The 19,625-nt window shown below is 39.0% G+C and overlaps 2 protein-coding genes and 1 long non-coding RNA gene across 3 annotated transcripts; 1 reads left to right on the top strand and 2 right to left on the bottom strand.

The window, feature by feature from the left end:
• Positions 1 to 3,279: 3,279 nt before the first annotated feature.
• Positions 3,280 to 7,286, bottom strand: LOC118240661 (E3 ubiquitin-protein ligase TRIM39-like). The gene is made up of 4 exons (XM_081704858.1): positions 6,879 to 7,286; positions 6,297 to 6,415; positions 5,482 to 5,624; positions 3,280 to 3,860 (listed from the first exon to the last, which is right to left on the bottom strand). The coding sequence occupies exons 1-4, from the start codon at positions 7,281 to 7,283 to the stop codon at positions 3,280 to 3,282; spliced, it is 1,248 nt and encodes a 415-aa protein (XP_081560984.1). The 5' UTR covers positions 7,284 to 7,286.
• A 7,627-nt stretch (positions 7,287 to 14,913) lies between these two features.
• Positions 14,914 to 17,806, top strand: LOC118240662 (histone-lysine N-methyltransferase PRDM9-like). The gene is made up of 4 exons (XM_081704691.1): positions 14,914 to 15,625; positions 16,108 to 16,175; positions 16,339 to 16,529; positions 16,863 to 17,806. Exons 1-4 carry the CDS (start codon positions 15,296 to 15,298, stop codon positions 17,804 to 17,806), a joined length of 1,533 nt encoding a protein of 510 aa, XP_081560817.1. The 5' UTR covers positions 14,914 to 15,295.
• Positions 16,261 to 17,246, bottom strand: LOC145652887 (uncharacterized). Its single transcript, XR_014119164.1, has 2 exons — positions 17,120 to 17,246; positions 16,261 to 16,503 (listed from the first exon to the last, which is right to left on the bottom strand). It is a non-coding gene; the product is annotated as an uncharacterized LOC145652887 (long non-coding RNA).
• Positions 17,807 to 19,625: the final 1,819 nt, after the last annotated feature.

The raw sequence follows: 19,625 nt of genomic DNA, 5'->3' as shown, positions 1-19,625 counted from the left end.
GTAGAAAGATCTTTTGCAAAAACATGAGTGAATTAAAAATAAATAAATAAAGTGGGTCAAACAGATGTGAAGACATTAGTCACTGTATTTGTTACAGTGACTAAATAAGTTTGGCTGTGACAGAACCTTGTGGCTGGGAGAAACTGAAAAAACTTAAGTAGATTTAAGATTTTTGTCTGATCAGTTCTCTCTCTCTCTGTCTCTTCATTTTGGGGGTTAGTTGCCTAAAGTGACTGTATGGTGTTCTTGAGAGGATGTGTAAGGAATAGTATCTGTGAGGGAAACCACAGTTGGTTTATCATGTTAGTATTTCTTATTCCTGTCCAGATCCAGTTATCTAGTGTGCAGTGTTGAGTGTTAAACTGAGTCTCCTCCTTGTGCTGGGTTTCTGTTCGCCTCCACCCTCTTACACTGAGCTCTGAACAGATCAAACAGATCTCTCACTACTTTAACTATGACAGGAAAATATTCCATAAAATATTGCTTTTGGGTAATTAGAGAAATGAAAGATATCTAACCCAGATTCACAATAATGCAGTACTGCACACACTCTGTTAAGATCTTATCTCTGTGTATAATTTTGAGACATATATCTGTGAGTATAAATTGTTATATTAGGGGTTCTTATAAGATGAAACTGTTTTGGCTTATTCCCGTAAACCATAAGGAGGGATTGTTGGGTAAGAAGTTTTGTATTATAGAATAAATCACTACAGCCATTCACTGTTTGTCCCTTCTATGAATTACTCTTTCATATGTTGGACACTTCTGGAAAGTGCATTCTAAACATCTTTGTGTCATCCATACAGTACAGGATCAGTAACACATGTGAGACTCTCTGGTCTATTCAGACTACAAGGTGGACTGAACCAGTAGTGCGGAGAGACATGGCAGGTAGCTCTGGCCACCTTCAAATATTCGCCTCTGTGCTGGTGGAGGACCCAACCTCCATTCTGCACCTTATGAGAAGACGCTGTATTGTTGAAGGAGCCATGACACAGGTAAGTCTCACAGGTGAGAACGAGGCTCTGGCCCTGGTGGTCTGGATCTTCATACAAGGTGATCTGAGGATCGGCCAGGTCCTTCATCAGAGGAGATTTTTTCTAGTTTTTTCTAGTTTTTTCTTGATGTATTCTCCTTCCTCTAAGACATTTGGGTAACCAGCATAGTTAGAGTCGGGGTACCCCACCCAAAAGTGCCCAATCACCTTCAGTGAACAGATGCAGTCAGGAACATCAGAGGAGCACTCTTTGCCAAGGCAGCTGGAAATCTGTTTTGTCATAGATGATGGTTTTGTTCATCGCGTGCTGCTGAACCGCTTACAAACCTGTTTAGGCCAGATTTTCTCACAGAGAAGAATTAAAAATATTTCTGCAGCTCATCCCAACCCGAAACCAGTCGAGCAGGGGCAGGATGGGACCCACGTCCTGACATGGTGAGGATGTTTGAATCCAGTCCAGAAGGTTTACGAGACGGCGCTGAAAGATGGTATGCAAGTGAATTTGTTGAAGGGAAGACAAGGTTGTGCTGCATTTCAGGAAGTGGGGATGGAGGCTACAGTACTGAATCAGGATCGACAAGGTCCTCAGTCACCATCTCCATTGACGAGATTTTTTTTTTTTCTAGTCATACCCACCTTCGTGTATCCTCCCTCCTCAAAGACATTTGGGTAACCAGCATAGTTAACATCAGGGTACACCACCTGGTGGTTGCCCAATCACCTTCAGTGAACAGATGCAGTCATTTAAATTTCAGTGTCTTAGGTCTCCCTGTGCAGAGGAAGACAGTCTGTGAGGAGAAGGGTATGGATCTGTCTGAACAGAGCTCCAGTGGGTGGTGTTTGTCCAGTCACATACAAAACCATCACAAACCTGTTTAGGCAAGGTTTTCACACGGAGAAGAATATTTCTGCATCTCATCCTGACCTCAAACCAGTCATGCAAAGTATTACTACAGATTAGAGTAATGCTACAAGTTTCATTTCTTCAAATAGGCAGAATATCTCCATAGTCAAACATTGTAAGTAGAATCTCAGATACTTTAATGGTGTCACTCTCTGGTCTCCACTTGTGAAGATCTGGCCTGCTAGACCTGCCCTGGTAAACTGTAAGTACTATTAGAGTAAAATGGAAGTGTACATTTGGCCTTGTGTGTATTTATTCATTATTCATTCACTACTAGATCAGTAGACTGTATATTTGCCTTGAACATATTATAGTCTTTTAAGGTGTACAGAAGGACAGGAAGTGTCATAAGTAGGAAACTGTGAGATGAATATTTATGACCTCAAATACAGTATAGCAGCTGGTCTAGCGTTATATTTGTGGTCATGTGTGTTTTCAAGTAGATCCTGATGAAAGGCTGATGTGCATGCTTTCAGGAGCAAAACAAGACCTTGATCAGACCTTGTCCCCGCTTGGAACACCTCTAAAAAGGAGTGAGCAAGCCAACCATCACACCCACCTTCTCATGTTAGTCTAAACAGGAGCTGTACTGTCCACAAGCACTCATAACTCAGAATGTCAATTTACTCATGTTGAGTTTGTCATATAACAGCAACAGCTGATCTGTAAGGTCTCACTTGAGGCAACATGTTGCATTTATTTGTAATGTACGTGAAAATAAAAACATCATAACAAAACATTCACATTAAAAAAACAAGACAGTTGGATACCTATGTAGAAAACTAATTTTTTGACAAACCACAAAATAATAAGTCAGAATGTGTCAATTACCTAAAGGTTTGTACATAATAATCAGACAAATATAAAATGGGAGAAAATCTAAGAATCAGCGAATAAACCATAAACGAAAGAAAATCAAACCAAAACAGCCCCACACCTCTCACCAAGTTACAACTCTAAGACAGCAATGGTCAGGAACAAACCACATTTACAAGCACAGGTGTTGTTCTCAGTTCTACTGTTTAAGATCTGAGTTAAAAAGAGCCTCAGTCCTACTGGCCTTGAAGGACAGCCTCACCTCTGTGGATGAAGGTCAAAGAAAAACAAAACATCTGAACACTAACGCTGACCCCATAAACCCTTGTGTAAACATACAGGTAGTAGCAGTGCTCCATTCAGCTCCACAGTGTTCAGTGTTTTGGTCTGTAATGGGTCCAGTGTCACTCTGGGTTTACAGGGAACACGCTACAATGTGGCGTGCAGGGAACTGGAGGACCAGGATTGGGAAACACTGGTAAACCATTCAATAGTGCTGTGACTCACTGTTATGTGACTCAGATAATATCTGACTCAGAATTCTTGCAGGTTATACATCTTACACAGGTAGTGGACAGTGACAACATGTTCTACAAACCACAGACTGGTTTTCTACAGTTACTGATATCTTTGCTGGCAATATCCTTAAAGGGGAACTGTAATTAAAGAATAATGGGAAAATTCTATTGGTAAAAGTGTGTGTTATCATGTGCAGGTGTGTACTGGTTATAAGATCAGTGAATGCCACTTTCCCCCATTCGCAGTCCAGCTGCACTCTGACCCTCTGCAGTTTCTCTGTGGGTGTGAGGACATGATCCGCCTGTCCTGGGCAGCTTATCCAGTATTCATCACTGCTTTTACTGTAGCATAGACTCCACACTGAACTCCAGACAGATGATCCCTTTCTTGATTCAGACTCTCTAATTACACCCAGTGCCCAGTACTCACTGCCTCCAACATCAACATCCCAGCAGTGTGTCCCTGAGTTAAAGCCCTCAGAGCCCAGGACACACGGATACACCTCAAATCTCTCTGGATTGTCAGGAAGCAGTGATGTCTGTGGTCTACGTTCTGCAGTAGTGAGATCATCAGACAGGTGGAGGTGTGGATGGGCAGTGTTGGGGTCCAGAGTAACAGGAGCTGAGGAGAGAGAACAGAATGAATCATCACATGTTCTTCATGTGTTTATGTGATGAGGTCACATCTACAGACTGCAGACCCTTTACTTTGAGTGAGATGACTTTAGATCTGTAGACCTTTACAGATATTAAACCTCCTCATGTACCTTATGTCTGGTAATGACACAAGAGTCTAACATGGTATGAATCAAATTGATTGTGTTACGAGTGATTTGTGCCAAAAGTCTATTATATTAAATGTTCTTTTAGAGTTTTATTTTCATTTATGGACAATGTGTATCTCAGTTATTGTTCTCAGCATATCTATAGTATCCACTGTTGTATTTGTATACAGCATCTTCTGGGAGAGAGTCACCCTCAGTGGGTTATACTAAAGAAGTATAGGGACACTGTCTAATTGTTCAAGCTTCATCAATGTAAATGAGTTTATCATCATAAAGCTAATCTGCTCCTCACACACTGGTAGTTTATAGAACTGTAGTTTATAGAACAAAAATCTGTCAGTGTACAGCCAAGAGATGCCTACTTGTTATATTACAGAGTCATCCAAAAAATTGTTAAATTAAATTCAAATGTAAAACATTGTGTGCTTATCTTTAAGTTTTTCATTGGATTAAACAAATAATGTCATTTTTATTAGTTAGTGTCTGCTTACAGATCTTGGATCATTTTTGTGTTGTACAGACCTTGGAATGTCATGGAATGCTCCTCCCCCTATGAGTCACGTGGTACAGCCCACCACGTGCAGGGGGATTCACGTGTTTTGTAACCACACCTTCCAGGATTGCACACACCTGCACAGGGTTTACTGTTTGTCTGTCTATTTAAACCCCTGCCAGTGTGTGCACCGGTGTTGGTCATTGTCGCTACAGAAGTGTTAATTCTGATTATTATAGCTGTAACATTGTTTTGCGTAGTCTGCTATTAATGTATAGGTGTTCTATGTTTAACGTTAAGTGTACAGTCTTGTTTTCCGTAGATGTTATGTGTGAGTGCCACCCTTGTTGTGTATGTTTAATGTCATTAAATGTTTCACAATGTCAAGGGAGTCTGTGTGTCCTGCCCCACATGTCCTGCGCCACTCGGGCCAGCGGCAACGTTACATGGAAGAATAAGTTAGGTACATACAAGCATTAGTATATTTCCAGTATAAGCATTACATGTATTGTTTTGTGGGGGTTTTTTTTGTGCGCCTTCTACAAGAAAAGAGAGAGACAATAATTTAGTGCTTATCCCAGCCCTAGCAATGCACTACATGTACAGATGTACATACAGTCCATGTGTGTGGGTCTGCAAAGTTATTGGCGATTTTCTTTTGTTAATTGTTTGTTTTGCATTTATTGAAATAAATAATATCAGTTTTTTTAGTTAATGTCTGACTATGGACCTTTGATTAATTTTTGGAGCATCACACATGTAAAAGAATTAGTGTGATATTCCCTTCTTGGAATGCCAAGAAATAAATGTTTATCAGTAGTTTTGCTATTATGAGCTTTAAGTGCTAGAATCGTAGATGCTTAATGCATTAATCTTAATGCTTCATTCTTAATAATGTTAAAATTCTCAGGTGTTCAGAACCAGATCAGGTCCAGTAAATCAACCCCATGAAAACCAAAACTCACTGTACTGGAGAGTCTTCTGTATGTTTTCCCAGACTCTGAACTTCAGGTTGGAAAAATGTTTTGCAACATTGATCAGAGCTGCTGACACTTTCTCAGGTTCATTTGGGGTGTGGTGAACTCTGGAAATGCATGAAGCTATATAACTCTATATTGTGTGGCTTATGCAAATTATTATTTTGAGATCATATTCACATGTTAAATGTTGTTCACTAACTCCATCAATGTTCCTTTCATACTTTTACACAACACCAATGTAACTTTTTTATTCATAAATACCATCTTCATATATCATGTTTCTGAACTAATACAGACTGTAGACTGAACACCTAAATGTATCAGAATTATTACACAAACAATATATATGACCTAACCTGCAGAGTAAAACGGAAATAATAATCACTAAGAGAAAGAGAGAGAGAGAGAGAGAGAGAGAGAGAGAGAGAGAGTTGGAGAGAGAGAGAGATGGAGAGAGAGAGAGAGAGAGAGAGAGAGAGAGAGAGAGATGGAGAGATGGAGAGAGAGAGAGAGAGAGAGAGAGAGAGAGAGAGAGAAAGAGAGATGGAGAGAGAGTGAGAGAGATGGAGAGAGAGAGAGATGGAGAGATGGAGAGAGAGATGGAGAGAGAGAGAGAGAGAGAGAGAGAGAGAGAGAGAGGGAGAGAGATGGAGAGAGAGAGAGAGAGAGAGAGAGAGACACTGGAATGGGACAGGATGAAGGATGATATACAGTGATATACAGTGCACAAATGTGTATGAATATTTTTCTCCACAGGATAAGTGGACACTCAAGGAAATCATGACTTTAGCAACATATACAATAATTCAGAATAATGTTTCACCTTAATGTGGGCTGCTGTTTCATCACAGGTTTGTTTGACTTCCTCTAAGGCTTTCAGATTCTGCTGTAGAGGCCCCAAAGAGGTCTTGAGTTTATTCTACAATTCAAATTAGTTTAGCTGAGAGCAGCAGGAGCCTTTTCCAGCAGGTGGAAACTGTAAATGTATAAATGTGCTGGAGTCCCAGAGAGTGAAACTGCAGAAAACAGAGTGGCAGGTTTCCACTTTCACCAAATGTACAGTGGACTCCTCCCGTATCTCTAATGTAGAGTTAGACTTGTGTTGGAGAATATGATTCTCATAGACTTTATTACAACATAGAAACATTAGAGATTCAAGGAGTGCCTTTTTGATTTAGTCATTCTATGATTCACACATATTTGGTGGGTCTTTGCCCTAAAGCCGCATCTATTGACGTTCGATCCTTCAAACACACTGACCCCTGCTCTGTATAATATAGCAATTTTATATAATATATAACAATGATATTAAAATATAGAAGTATATTAGATCATGTCTGTTCCACATTATGAAATACAAAATAACAGAATATGTTTCATACCTTAAAGTCACACACAGCTTTATCTACTGGACAGCAGTCATGATTTTTGTGTTTTTTTGAAGACTGACACACCACATACATAGGCTGTTTGTCCTCCAGACAGAAGACTTTGAGTTTCTCATTGTGCAGACTGCAGAGCACCTCAGACCCTGCTGAAACTCTCTGTCTCTGACTCTCTAGAAAAACCTTACACAGGTTCTTTAGCACACAATTACAGGGAGGGTCAGATTTAGAGGATCTTCTCCAACAAAGTGGACATTCTCGAAATCCCTTCAATTCCCAGAATTTCTGCAGACAGGTCTTACACACACTATGGCTACATGACAGTATAACAGGAGCCCTGAAGATGTCACAGCACACAGGACATGAAAACTCTTCTTCTGACAGAGTGCTTTTAGCAGCCATTTCCTCCAACAGGTACTGTGATGTTTCTTTGTAATGGCCCCTTCTGCACAAAAAATCACTTTCATTTCTAGATCTTCTGTAACAAACACAGTAGCACAGGTGAGAATCATTTACTGTAGTCCTTTATCAAAGTGGGAAAGTTTAGGCTCCTTTTAGAAATTGTACATTAAGAAAAAAAATACATCCAGTGTTTATGACAAAGTCATCGTTTTCTCACAGTACATGCTGAAGTAATATACAGACCAGTGTCACAATACAAGATTAATTTCCTCAGTTTGGCAAAGTAAAAGGAGGGGGGGGGGGGGGGGGGTCTTTTGACAAGTAATCACTCAGATTTATAAAAAATCTCCATCCGTTCATTCATGTTTACTCTTTATCCTTAGACGAGTAAACATTTGCTCAGATAACGCGCTGGCCTTCTTTGAAAAAAGGACGAGGAGGGGAACACTGTGAGATGAATGTAGTATCAAACATCCCACAAGCAAAGGAAATATATTTAAAGATATTTTTCAAAATATGTAACAACAATCTTAGAACATATTCACGGCAATGATAGGTGCAGCAGCAGAGACTGACGGCATTGAGCCAGCTGTGTAGAATTCTTCATCACAACTTTAACCTAAGCAGCAGCCAGGAAAGAGTCCCAGTCAGATGGAAAGCATCTTGTGTGGTCCCTGTCCCCAAGAAGGAGCAAGCAGTGGTGCTAAATGACGATCGGCCTGTTGCTCTAACAGCCCACCTGAAGAAAACACTGGAGAGGCTGATGTTGGCTCCCCTGAGACCACTGTTCAGACCGGCACTGGACCCTCTGTAGTCTGCGTAACAAGATTGCATTGGATTGGATGATGTAGCAATCTTACTTGCTGGACAAAGCATACTCTCATCTGGACACAGCAGGCAATACTGTGAGGATCACTTTTTAAAATAATTATAATTTCTGTAGTGCATTCAGCAACATACAGTCTTTGTTCCTTGGAGAGAAGCTTCAGCTGATGCAAGTGGATGATTCCATCATCTCATCGATAACGGACTGACTATTTGATGCCGGTTTGTGAGGATGCAGGGTTGTGTTTCAGTCATGGCCATATGCAGCATTGGAGCTCCTCAGGGGACTGCATTAGCAGTGGTAATAAAGCCTCTTTTGCCCATCAGCAACAATGCTGTAGGCAGCTCGTGAATGGAGTCTGTTTTGCTCCTTGGCTGTGACTGTCCTATTTTATAGATTATATATTGTCGGCGATCCCCTGTAAATAGTTTTGTGTCTTGTAGTCTATCACAATAGCCAAAATATTTCACCACAACAGTAAAATGGTGTAACACACAATGTAGATGTTTAGGAATCTCCATGAGGTAGAAATCTTGATAACAGGGCAGTTTATGTCGAGAATGGTACATCTCTTTTGAGACAACTGTACTCAATATTAAGTTAATGGGAGGGGTTGTATGGGGCAGGACATAGGCAGGACAGGGAGAACACCCGAGTGTATGGCCATGGCACATATTCACCCTGCCCTTGACTTTAGAAAAGTTTGATTATAAGTAATCTACAATTGTAGTGTAAAACAATCAACACCACACCTGACACTCAGTATAATGTGAGTTTTACTATTCAAGGGGCCAGGTCAATGTGCAATTTAAATATTCATGAGCTAGGTGCCTTACCGTTCTTGATTCCCTGCAGTTATGAGATAAAATCTTATGTCAGCATTGACGTTAAATAACATGTCATGTGAGTGGCAGCACCTCAATCTTGTAAAGGGGGTGCTCATATAGAGCAGAAAGTCTCGAGGCAATCTTTTCTTCTCATGACATTACTTATATATTAGTTTGATAATAGTCAAATAAAATAAAATAAAAATAGTCAGTAGGTTAGTAGTATACTGTATTGTCATTAATTTCCTATTTGATAAATAATTGTAACGCTGCCCGAGTGCCGCAGGGCGTGGAACAGGTCGCACAGACTCCCTTGGCTTTGTGTAACATTTAATGACATTTAAACACACAGGACAATGCCGGCACTCACACGTAACATTAACGAAAGACACGACTTATACGTTTAAACTAGACGCAGGCTACATCAACATTTAACAATGACCACACACACGTCGTACATGTATACATGTATCAGCGAACAAACAAACAACGGGCGCACACACGGACGGGGCTTTAAATAGACAAGACATTAACGTTAAACGCTGCGCACGTGTTACAACACAAACGGTATGTGGATCCCTCTGCACGCGACGGGCCGCACCACGTGACTAATGGGCGGGAGTAGTCCGTTACAGTAATCCGTGGATTACCATTTGAGACAATTGCTTAGTTATTGAACACTGGTTTCATAACATACACACACACACACACACACACACACACACACACACATATATATATATATATATATATATATATATATATATATATATATATATATATATATATATATATACATACACACACACACACACACACACACACATATATATATATATATATATATATATATATATATATACACACACACACATATATATATACATACATATATATATATGTATTCAAATAAGCCTATGCATTCATACACACACACACACACACACACACACACACACCATGTGTATTGAGGTGACTGTCCAACGTACTTCGACTAGTGATGACGGCTGCTATAATTTAAATTTGAGGCGGGAAAATTAGTCTTCAGTCGTCGCCGCGAGCACAAATCACTTCACTTCCCGCCGTTATCTCACAAAGCCAGGTTATGTATTTTAAGTTATCTACCCAGATAATCATTTGTATATCAAATTATTAGGACAATATTTTCGAACAGTTATTGATTTAGTTTAACATAGGCTCGTTTTTTGATATTGGAGAAGATGTCCATCCTGTTTAAAATACGAAGAAAATTAAATTGAAGCTGTTTGTCCAGCTAGGTGGTTAGCTAACCTAGGTAACGGTAGCTGGGGTTACCTGACTGACAGCTGTGACGTGAGTACTTGGCTAGGCGGCTTGTATAGCGTTAGCTAACCTGCACTTATTTTTATATTTTTATAAAATAATAGAAGTTACTCTTCTAGTTCAGTTTCGAATTCTCACCTTATTTGAACACTTTACTGGCTGTCTTAATAATTAAACTAGTTAACTAGCTCGTTAGCTTGCTACCAAGCACTTTTTTCGTATCTGAGGGAAAAAATAGATAGTGTTAGCTAAGGATATCTAGCCATCTATCTTGTTTTTGGTGTCTGGATATGTTCGCTTATTTAGCTAACGCTAGATTAGCTAACCTAGGTAACCTAGCAAACCTATTTGTTTTTTGTTTTTATTGATATAAAATGTACTGGTTTACGTGGCCTACCTTAATGTCTGGATATTTTGGCTATCATCATCAGCAATTAGCCAATACAGCTAAGTAGGTAGCTGGCTGTATTGGTTAACAAGCTGTAAAGTATTCTCTCTAGTCAAATCGTGTTTGTTTCATGAACAGTAGATAGCTTACTATGTGACATGGAGGCTATGTTAAGAAACTGTTACGAGTTTGGAATAAAAATGGATGTGTTAGATCTATCTACATCACATGCATGATAGCTGGGTTTTTTCTTTTGTAGCTGGCTATATGTTGTTCTGTTCAAGCTATGTTTTATTTTATTCTTATAATACATTATTATAATTTTCACTCCCAGAAAATCTAGAAGTTGGCTTATACATCAAGATGAGCTCTTCTGAAGATGTGAGTTATTGATAGGTTTGGTAGGTTTATGTGTATATATAATGTGTTGGGGGGGGGGCAGTGGGTCCGAAAAAGATTCCATGTGATTAACTGCACTGTACTCTACTAAGAGATGTAGAGATATTCAAAACTAGTGAAGTACACAAGGTTTCAGAAAAAAAGATAGATTTATCAGTTGTGCAAGCAAAGTGCTATATAAATGTTATTTTATTTATGTAATATTACGTATTCATATAAATGTTATATGCTTTAACCCTATGAAATCTTTTTTTTAATGTAATTATAGTATGATGCATCAAAATGTTCAGAACAATCTCAGCTCTCTTCCTACTGAAGTACCATTAGACCTAGAAATAATATGGCCCTAAAGGTGAAAGTTTTGAGGTCCAATTTTAGAAATATATAGTGTTTGGTTCACTAAAGTAGTTACATATGAATAAAGTATAATGGAAATGTATGATAGTTGTCTAAAATGACATTTTGATAAATTGTTTACTCACACTGATCAATTGTTTACTCACTTTACTGAATAAAGTGTGGTCTGTCACCAAATCTTAGAGGATAATTAGTGATATGTGATATAAAGTCACATTGTTTAGTCACATTTCTATGTGACTGAACAATGTCTTTATATCACATATCAAGGCTCATAGAATATAAATATCAAGCTTCATGTGTGCAAGTGAGAAATGAGCATAACAACAGCTATAATCAACAAAGAAGTCTCAGCTGCACAGAACAGTATTCAATATGGCCAAAACATATCCATTCATCTACACTACACTAGCTTACTTTAACACACACACACACACACACACACACACACACCAACCTTTAATAAAGTAAGTATTTACTAATGGACAGTCAATTTTGTCAAATACAAATCATGATTGTTGTATTATTTACACAAATTTTGCACAGAACAAGCATTTAGCTAGTTAGGTAGTATCAGACATTTGTGTCTAAATGTGACAGTATCTATCCAAGTCCACTATTATATATATTCTAAAGTAACATTCATTCAGCCATCATTCTCTTTTATTTTTGTATTCTTCAACAAAGTAATAAAACCCCTCAGGCTCTAAAGCCTTTATCACTACTTTCCAAAATCGCTACAACTTCAGCAGCTGTATAACTTTTAAACATTTTAGCTAGCTGGCTAGTTGTCAATTGAACAAGGAAGGAAATATTTCTGAAGTGTAAATCCTTAGTGATTTCAAGATTGGGTTTTTTTGGGTTAATTCTTAACTCTTACTATCAACCCAGATGAAAGAGCAGAATCTACAGATTCAGGAAATGTTTGGACTACATTCCTACAAAGATATTAATAAAAACATTGAGAAACATCGAAGCAGATGCAACAGCTTGTGTGTCGATCACAACTGATGATGGGAAGGTGACATATGAGTGCTCTTATTCATATAAGATACAGTCATGCCTAGCAGAGTCACTGAACATCTGATGTGAGTAGGGGTAAACTGCTTCATGAGGAAGAGAGGAATAAACTTTGTGTCTTGTAAATTTGAACAGGTCTCTTTCTACGTTTGTAATATTTATATGTTTTTATACGGAATTTTGACTAAAACACCCACAGCCCGACCTCTGTTTTTCAACCATGGCTCCGGCCCTGTTGGTAGCTTGCAGGCCCGCGTCTGTCTGGTGGGTTCAGATACAGGATGCGGCCTTGTCTTGGTGTGGGTACTCACTTAGATAAATATTATTTCAGGAATGAACTGCCTTATTTATTATCTGTTTTGTTAGGACGATTACACCGAGCTGAAGGTCCACTTCTCAAAGACTGAGTGGCTTCATCTGGAGAGATGGGAGAAAGTTAGATATAAAAACATTAAGAGAAATTATCACGCTATGGTTGCCATTGGTGAGTTACAGCTGAATTTGGACAACCCCTTAGAGGAGACATAGTAAACAAAACCTCATTTTCCAGAGAAAATCGGCTTCTGTCTGCTGTTTGGATTTGCTGGTCCATGTGACTTCACATTGAAGAAACCTGCTGCTCCTCTTTAATAAACACTCCCACTCTGAGGTCATTGTTTCAGTTCAGTTATATAAATGTAGAGCTCTCTACCCCTAACCCCATTGAGATGGCCAATGAAATCAGTGGTCATTAGCATATGAAATCAACATCCATAATCACCTGTACTTCACAGTAGAGAATATGACATGTTAGTCATTGCTGAATTTAGATAATTAGGATGAATTAAGGGATTTTTAAAAATGTATTTTAAAAAATCTTCACAGATGTCTTTCAGACAACACATGGAACAGTTAAATTTTGACAGAATAAACTCCTTTAAGAGCATTCAGCAAAATACTATATTGTGTACATCTGCACATACTGATTGAATAATGCCACCCTCCCCCCACCCTTTCTCTACTTGTAACTTTTAGGGTTGGACTGCACTCTTCCTGCTTTTATGAGGCGAGGTAGAGCCTGGAAAGAAGCGCCACCTAATGACAGCAGTGACTCTGAGGATGAGTGGACACCCAGACTGGACAGGAGATGTCCAGGTGATGTTTCTCTCATTAACAACTTGATGATGTGTCAGAGTATTACACTGACATGAGTTATGATCCTCAACATGAAGCTTAATTTTTTAGAGGACAGTTTTGCAGGGGTTGGTTCTGTTGTAAAATATAATGAGCAAATATAGATTGTAAACAGAAGGTGGACTTCCATCAGAAGAACATGATCCTTTCAAAACATTTCACTTTGTGGGGCAGTTTTACATTTATAAGTAATTGTTTGAATGAGGATTACAGATTATAGAGGAGTTATAGATTATAGAGGAGTTAGACGGCTTGGTGTTATGATTATGGTTGTCTTCTAGCACCCAGAGCCTTGAGAACTGTGGCAGTAAACCCTGCAGAAACCAGACTCACCAAACACTGCAGCTCTTTCACAAAGCCCCAAAAACAGAAGTCTGTTCACTCACAGGTAAAACATTTGTTAGGTTACTTTCACTCAGGGCTGTAGGAGCAACAGTTTTACATGTATTTCACATTAAATCAGACCTGGCTGTGAAAATAAATATTACTACAGGGGCACACGTACAATCATTTGCAGTGGTATCTGTTTTCATTGTTGTGCTATCACTTTATCAAATGAGATTATCTTACTGAAAGTCTCTGCGAATCTTTAAGGGGACCTATTATACCCCATTTTCACAAGTTAACACATTTCTCTGGTGGCTTAATGAAATGTCTTTGACATGCTTCGGTCAAAATAAGACGGATCAAGAAACCACAATACCCTTCTCACCCTGTCTAAACAGCCTTGTTCAGAACAACTGTAGTTGGGACATTGATATCAGAAATACACTTTATCCACTCAGCTCTTCTGTCCTCTGAGACCTTTGATGATGATGATGATGATGTTGATGTTGATTTTTCTTATTATTGTGGTTGTTGTTGTTGTTATGGCTGCAGTTCCTTTTTTGCAGTTAAACACCCACTCTCGTGGCAGTAATGTCCGCAACAGGGCAAGAGTTATTTACACAGAAGAGGAGGAACCTACAGATGAAGACTACTTCTGTAAGACATCAGGGCTCATTACTAATGTCATGGGTTTACATTATATACATATACAGGGTTCCTGCACAGTATAGAACTTGATTTTAGTATTTTCCCAGTCTGGATAAGTATTGAAAAATGAGAATATGGAACAATATTTGTGTTTTCAGACTATTGCCCTATTCTTTACAAAAATTAATTGATCATGAGTGTTTTTCATGATTTTGGAGCAGGCAACCAGCACAGCCAAAATGTTTACCACTGTGAGAGCGTACAGAGACACCAGATTGATCGTAGGCCTGTCATGATCATTACATTATCGATTTATTACACCTGTACATGACCTCAGTCATTTTTGCTGACCTTGATATTGCCAATTGTGTTTACATGTGTTTGATTAAATAAGAATGAATGTCACTAAAATTTTAGCTAGTTGTGCTATTCTTTTCCCTCATCTACTGTCTGTTGGATATGTGGCACACGTCTGATCTCTGGGTTGGATATGGGGCATGAGTCTAATTCATCCATGGCTCAGTTGTACTTTCAGTGATGACGTTACAACATTGTTTTAAATACTGCACATCTCATGGAACTGACTTGTAACTCACAACATTTAGCTGACGCTTTTATCCAAAGTGACTTACAGTTAAGACGGAATACAACACGAGTAACTGAAGGTTAAAGGCTTGAACTGGCAACCTTCTGATTAGTAGTCAAGTACTTTAAGCACTCATCTACCACTGCCAAGTGGGCTGTCATGATAACGATGAACTCTGGACATCATTTCTTTCCTTTCTTGTGTCCTGTCCTTACAGACTGTGAGGAGTGCAGATCTTTCTTCATTGAGAAGTGTGAGGTTCACGGTCCACCTCACATCATCCCAGATACCCCTGTTCCAGTGGGGGTCACGGATCGAGCCAGACAGACACTTCCATCTGGTCTGGAGATTCAGAAGTCCAGTATTCATGATGCTGGCTTGGGAGTGTTTAACAAGGGTCAGACTGTGCCTGTCGGTGCACACTTTGGGCCCTACCAGGGAGAACTGATAGACAAAGAGGAGGCCATGAACAGTGGCTATTCCTGGGTGGTTAGTTTGTTTAGTAATATTTATTCATTCATTCAGAAGTTCCTTTGAAAAATATACATCAAAATCAGTTTATTTTACAGAAACAGGGACCTGCATTTTTATTCTATGCTTTCAGTTCTTTGGTCCTGTACAATACATACAGACAATGAGTAGCACTTGTCATCAAAGCTCCTGTTTCTCACCTTCATACAAATGCTACAAATCTGTTATTTTGTTACAAACACATTTTAGTAACTTTAATTCAGTAGAGATGCCTGTGGCAACAGACAGCAGTTTTGAATCCTACTCTAGTAGAACAGTATTCACACTGAACACAGTAAAAGTTCTTAATGTAGCTTCTTTAATGTGAATGCATCAGATGCATATCAACAAATGTATAACCATGACTATTTTTTGTTTTGTTTTGTTTTGTTTATTTTTGCAGTGTATTTATTTTTATATTCATTTCCGTTTTTAATTTAAGTGTAATTTTGTTTTTGCAGATATTCAAGAGCAAGCATTGTGATGAGTACATAGATGCGAAGAGAGAGACTCACTCTAATTGGATGAGGTGTGGAAGTACAGCACTGAAGTCTGCCGCTCATTGGCTGTTGGCCATCTGTTATGAATAATTAATTTTATTGTCTATTATTTGGTTTTAAAAAAACTGCCAGTTATTCATCCTTCTCTCTCTGTCTCTCTCTCTCTCTCTCTCTCTGTCTGCCTGTGTTGAGGTATGTGAATTGTGCTCGTAATGATGAAGAGCAGAATCTGGTGGCCTTCCAGTATCGAGGGGGGATTCTGTACCGTTGCTATCGACCCATCAAAGCAGGTCAGGAGCTCCTGGTGTGGTACGGAGACGAGTACGCCAAAGATCTCGGCATCACATTTGACTACATCTGGAACAAAAAGTGCTCTGCAAAAGGTTACTTCCAAACACTTTATTAAACATTTTGCTCATTTAAAGTTTACTTTAGTTTTTAAACTAAAAGTATCAGGTGATTGTTTGCCCTACATTGAGACACCTGACTGAGCTCAACATTCCTCCTTGTTAAAATAACAAGGTCAGGATGTAAGTTTGGGGTGTTTGACCTAAGAAAGCTGTGTATTTCATGGGTTCCCCAGATAGGGAGGATTGAAAATCTACTGAAGTAGCCAATCAAATTTGGTTTTTAATTATTTGTATAGCCTCTAACTGTTGTCTATCATAATTATGTTGCAGCACATACTGAGTTTGTAATGTCTTTTTTCCCTCTAGAAATGAATGATGTCCACTTTGAAGTCTTCTCCTGCTCTGAGTGTAAACTTTCCTATACAGCTCAAATTTACCTCCATAAACATGTCAGGAGATGTCACCATGAGGAGTATGTCAAACTGCTGAAATCAGGCAAGATTAAAACTGAGAATCTGGCACCTATAAACAGCTTCAGTACTCCACAAATGTTCTCTGTTACTGTTCACACCAACATACCTCACAGACAATCGCAGAAAGACACAGAAAAGAAGAGAACTCACCACTGCTCAGAGTGTGGGAAGAATTTTAGTAGACAGAGTATTCTCCAAACACACCAGCGCACTCACACAGGAGAGAAGCCGTATCACTGCTCAGAGTGTGGGAAGAGTTTTATTCAGCAGAGTAGTCTTCAACGTCACCAGCGCACTCACACAGGAGAGAAGCCGTATCACTGCTCAGAGTGTGGGAAGAATTTTAGTAGACAGAGTCATCTCCAAACACACCAGCGCACTCACACAGGAGAGAAGCCGTATCACTGCTCAGAGTGTGGGAAGAGTTTTATTCAGCAGAGTAATCTTCAACATCACCAGCGCACTCACACAGGAGAGAAGCCGTATCACTGCTCAGAGTGTGGGAAGAATTTTAGTAGACAGAGTCATCTCCAAACACACCAGCGCACTCACACAGGAGAGAAGCCGTATCACTGCTCAGAGTGTGGGAAGAATTTTAGTAGACAGAGTCATCTCCAAACACACCAGCGCACTCACACAGGAGAGAAGCCGTATCACTGCTCAGAGTGTGGGAAGAATTTTAGTAGACAGAGTTATCTCCAAACACACCAGTGCACTCACACAGGAGAGAAGCCGTATCACTGCTCAGAGTGTGGGAAGAATTTTAGTAGACAGAGTATTCTCCAAACACACCAGCGCACTCACACAGGAGAGAAGCCGTATCACTGCTCAGAGTGAAGGCTGAACTTAATTCAGTATTTTTGCGAATAACAAATTAATTTATTTATTACTACATTTTATATATAAGTATATATAGTATGCTTTGCTTAATGAAATATGTAATATATTTGCAAGTAATTGTTAAGTTTTCTCACTCTATGCAGAATCATTCATTAAGCTGCATTTGTTTTTTTTTTTTATAAGCTCATGACTGAATGCAGTCAACATTCTACATTAAATCATTTTGCTGGAATTTCAAACTAATAATGTTTTCAAGCTAATTATGACATTGCAAAATTCCCAATTTTTATAAGTAAATTAATCACGTAACTACATGAATTGTATAAAATATTCAGAAATCTTGAATTATTTTGGGGAAATGTGTTGGTTTGGCTGTGAGTGTCCTGACTCTTCCGGTCGTGAATGCCCACCATTTGCAAACGCCATATTTGGTAAACAAACCAATTTGATTCACGTGTTTTCTGTGGACAAGAAATCATGTAACGGTTTTCTTCTGTGCGGATGAAACATTAATTTTAAGGAATCGCCTGGATGGAAATTTACAATTATGTTTAAAGGTCCTCTAGCCAGCATGTTGCATGATTTATGCTCGCGAACTTGGATGTTCACGAAGATTAAATTTAAGTGGATTTTAAGTGAGTGGTGCTACAGCACCACCCAGTGGTCAAGGGTGGAACAGTGCAAGTGTACTTGCGTCTTTTGCTTGATAACCATATTCTGCGCATATTAAGTTTTCAGGGGAAAAAAAAACATTGTGAATTGTGCCTAAGTAACATTAATGCGTAAGGGCCACGTAGCACTTTACAAATGCATCTTTACAAAAGATCAGATTGTTCTCTGCAGTCCAACTTTGGTGGCATGTGCAGTGAGTGCAACTTCACAGACTTCATCTCGCTTCACTGATCTTGTTCATTAGAGTTTGGGAATTAATGTAATAAGCTTTTAAATAAAGTAAAGCTGAAAAATCTGATTAGAAAGACCAGAGAAAGTATGGTGTCATTCGATGAAAAACTCCAAATGTCCCGTTTTTCAGGCATTTGAAAAACTAGTAACAAAATGAACCCCAAACGATATTATTTAGACATGGTTTGGCTCAGAACTTATTTTAAAGTCGTAAGTGCAGTTTTATATTCAGAACTGACTTGCGTGTGTATCTGCTAGCGACCGTGTATGTAAACGACGTGGATTTAACCATGAACAAACACTTTATTCCCGCATTCTGCCGGTCTGACCTCGCCTCAGCATCATCGGTCTCCAGTATGAGTCCTTATGACAGATCAGCTCACTTAAAATTTACACGGAGATTAAGGTGTTTCGTCGGTATGCGGATTTTTGAATGAGATCAGTGTAGATAGGTGACGGGATGATAAGGGATTTAGGAGTCGCACTACCAGATAAAGCGGATTTTTATAGGCACACGCTATATTTTCGAATGCCTAATCTTTTTGACTAGAAATACAGTTTTAAAATTACACTGAATAGTCCCAATTTTCTTATGTTGTTTACCGACTTTAGGCTACCTTAGCCTACTTTATGTTAACTTCAACGCAGGCAGGAGGATATGAGCTCCTGCTGACGCGGTTGTCTTTTCCGAGCCGCACTTTATAAACACCGTTGCCTTTGGCGTTTAATAAATAGTTTTTCACCGTCATTTTTCTCCGACATAAATTCACAGAACACAACCCTGCATGTGGCTGGCAAACAAGCAAGACAGAGCAAAAGATGTTCTGCTCAGCTACAGACAATGTTAATGTCTTGCTCATTAGTCTATGTAGTCCTAAAGGTATTTGATCTTTGATCCTCGTTACTCTAGCTT

Source organism: Electrophorus electricus, chromosome 21, assembly GCF_041902795.1.
Source record: "Electrophorus electricus isolate QZ-2024a chromosome 21, ASM4190279v1, whole genome shotgun sequence".
In the NCBI taxonomy this organism is placed as follows: Eukaryota; Metazoa; Chordata; class Actinopteri; order Gymnotiformes; family Gymnotidae; genus Electrophorus; species Electrophorus electricus.
Note: the sequence above shows the minus strand (reverse complement) of the source record. Positions and strands in the feature narration are given on the sequence as shown.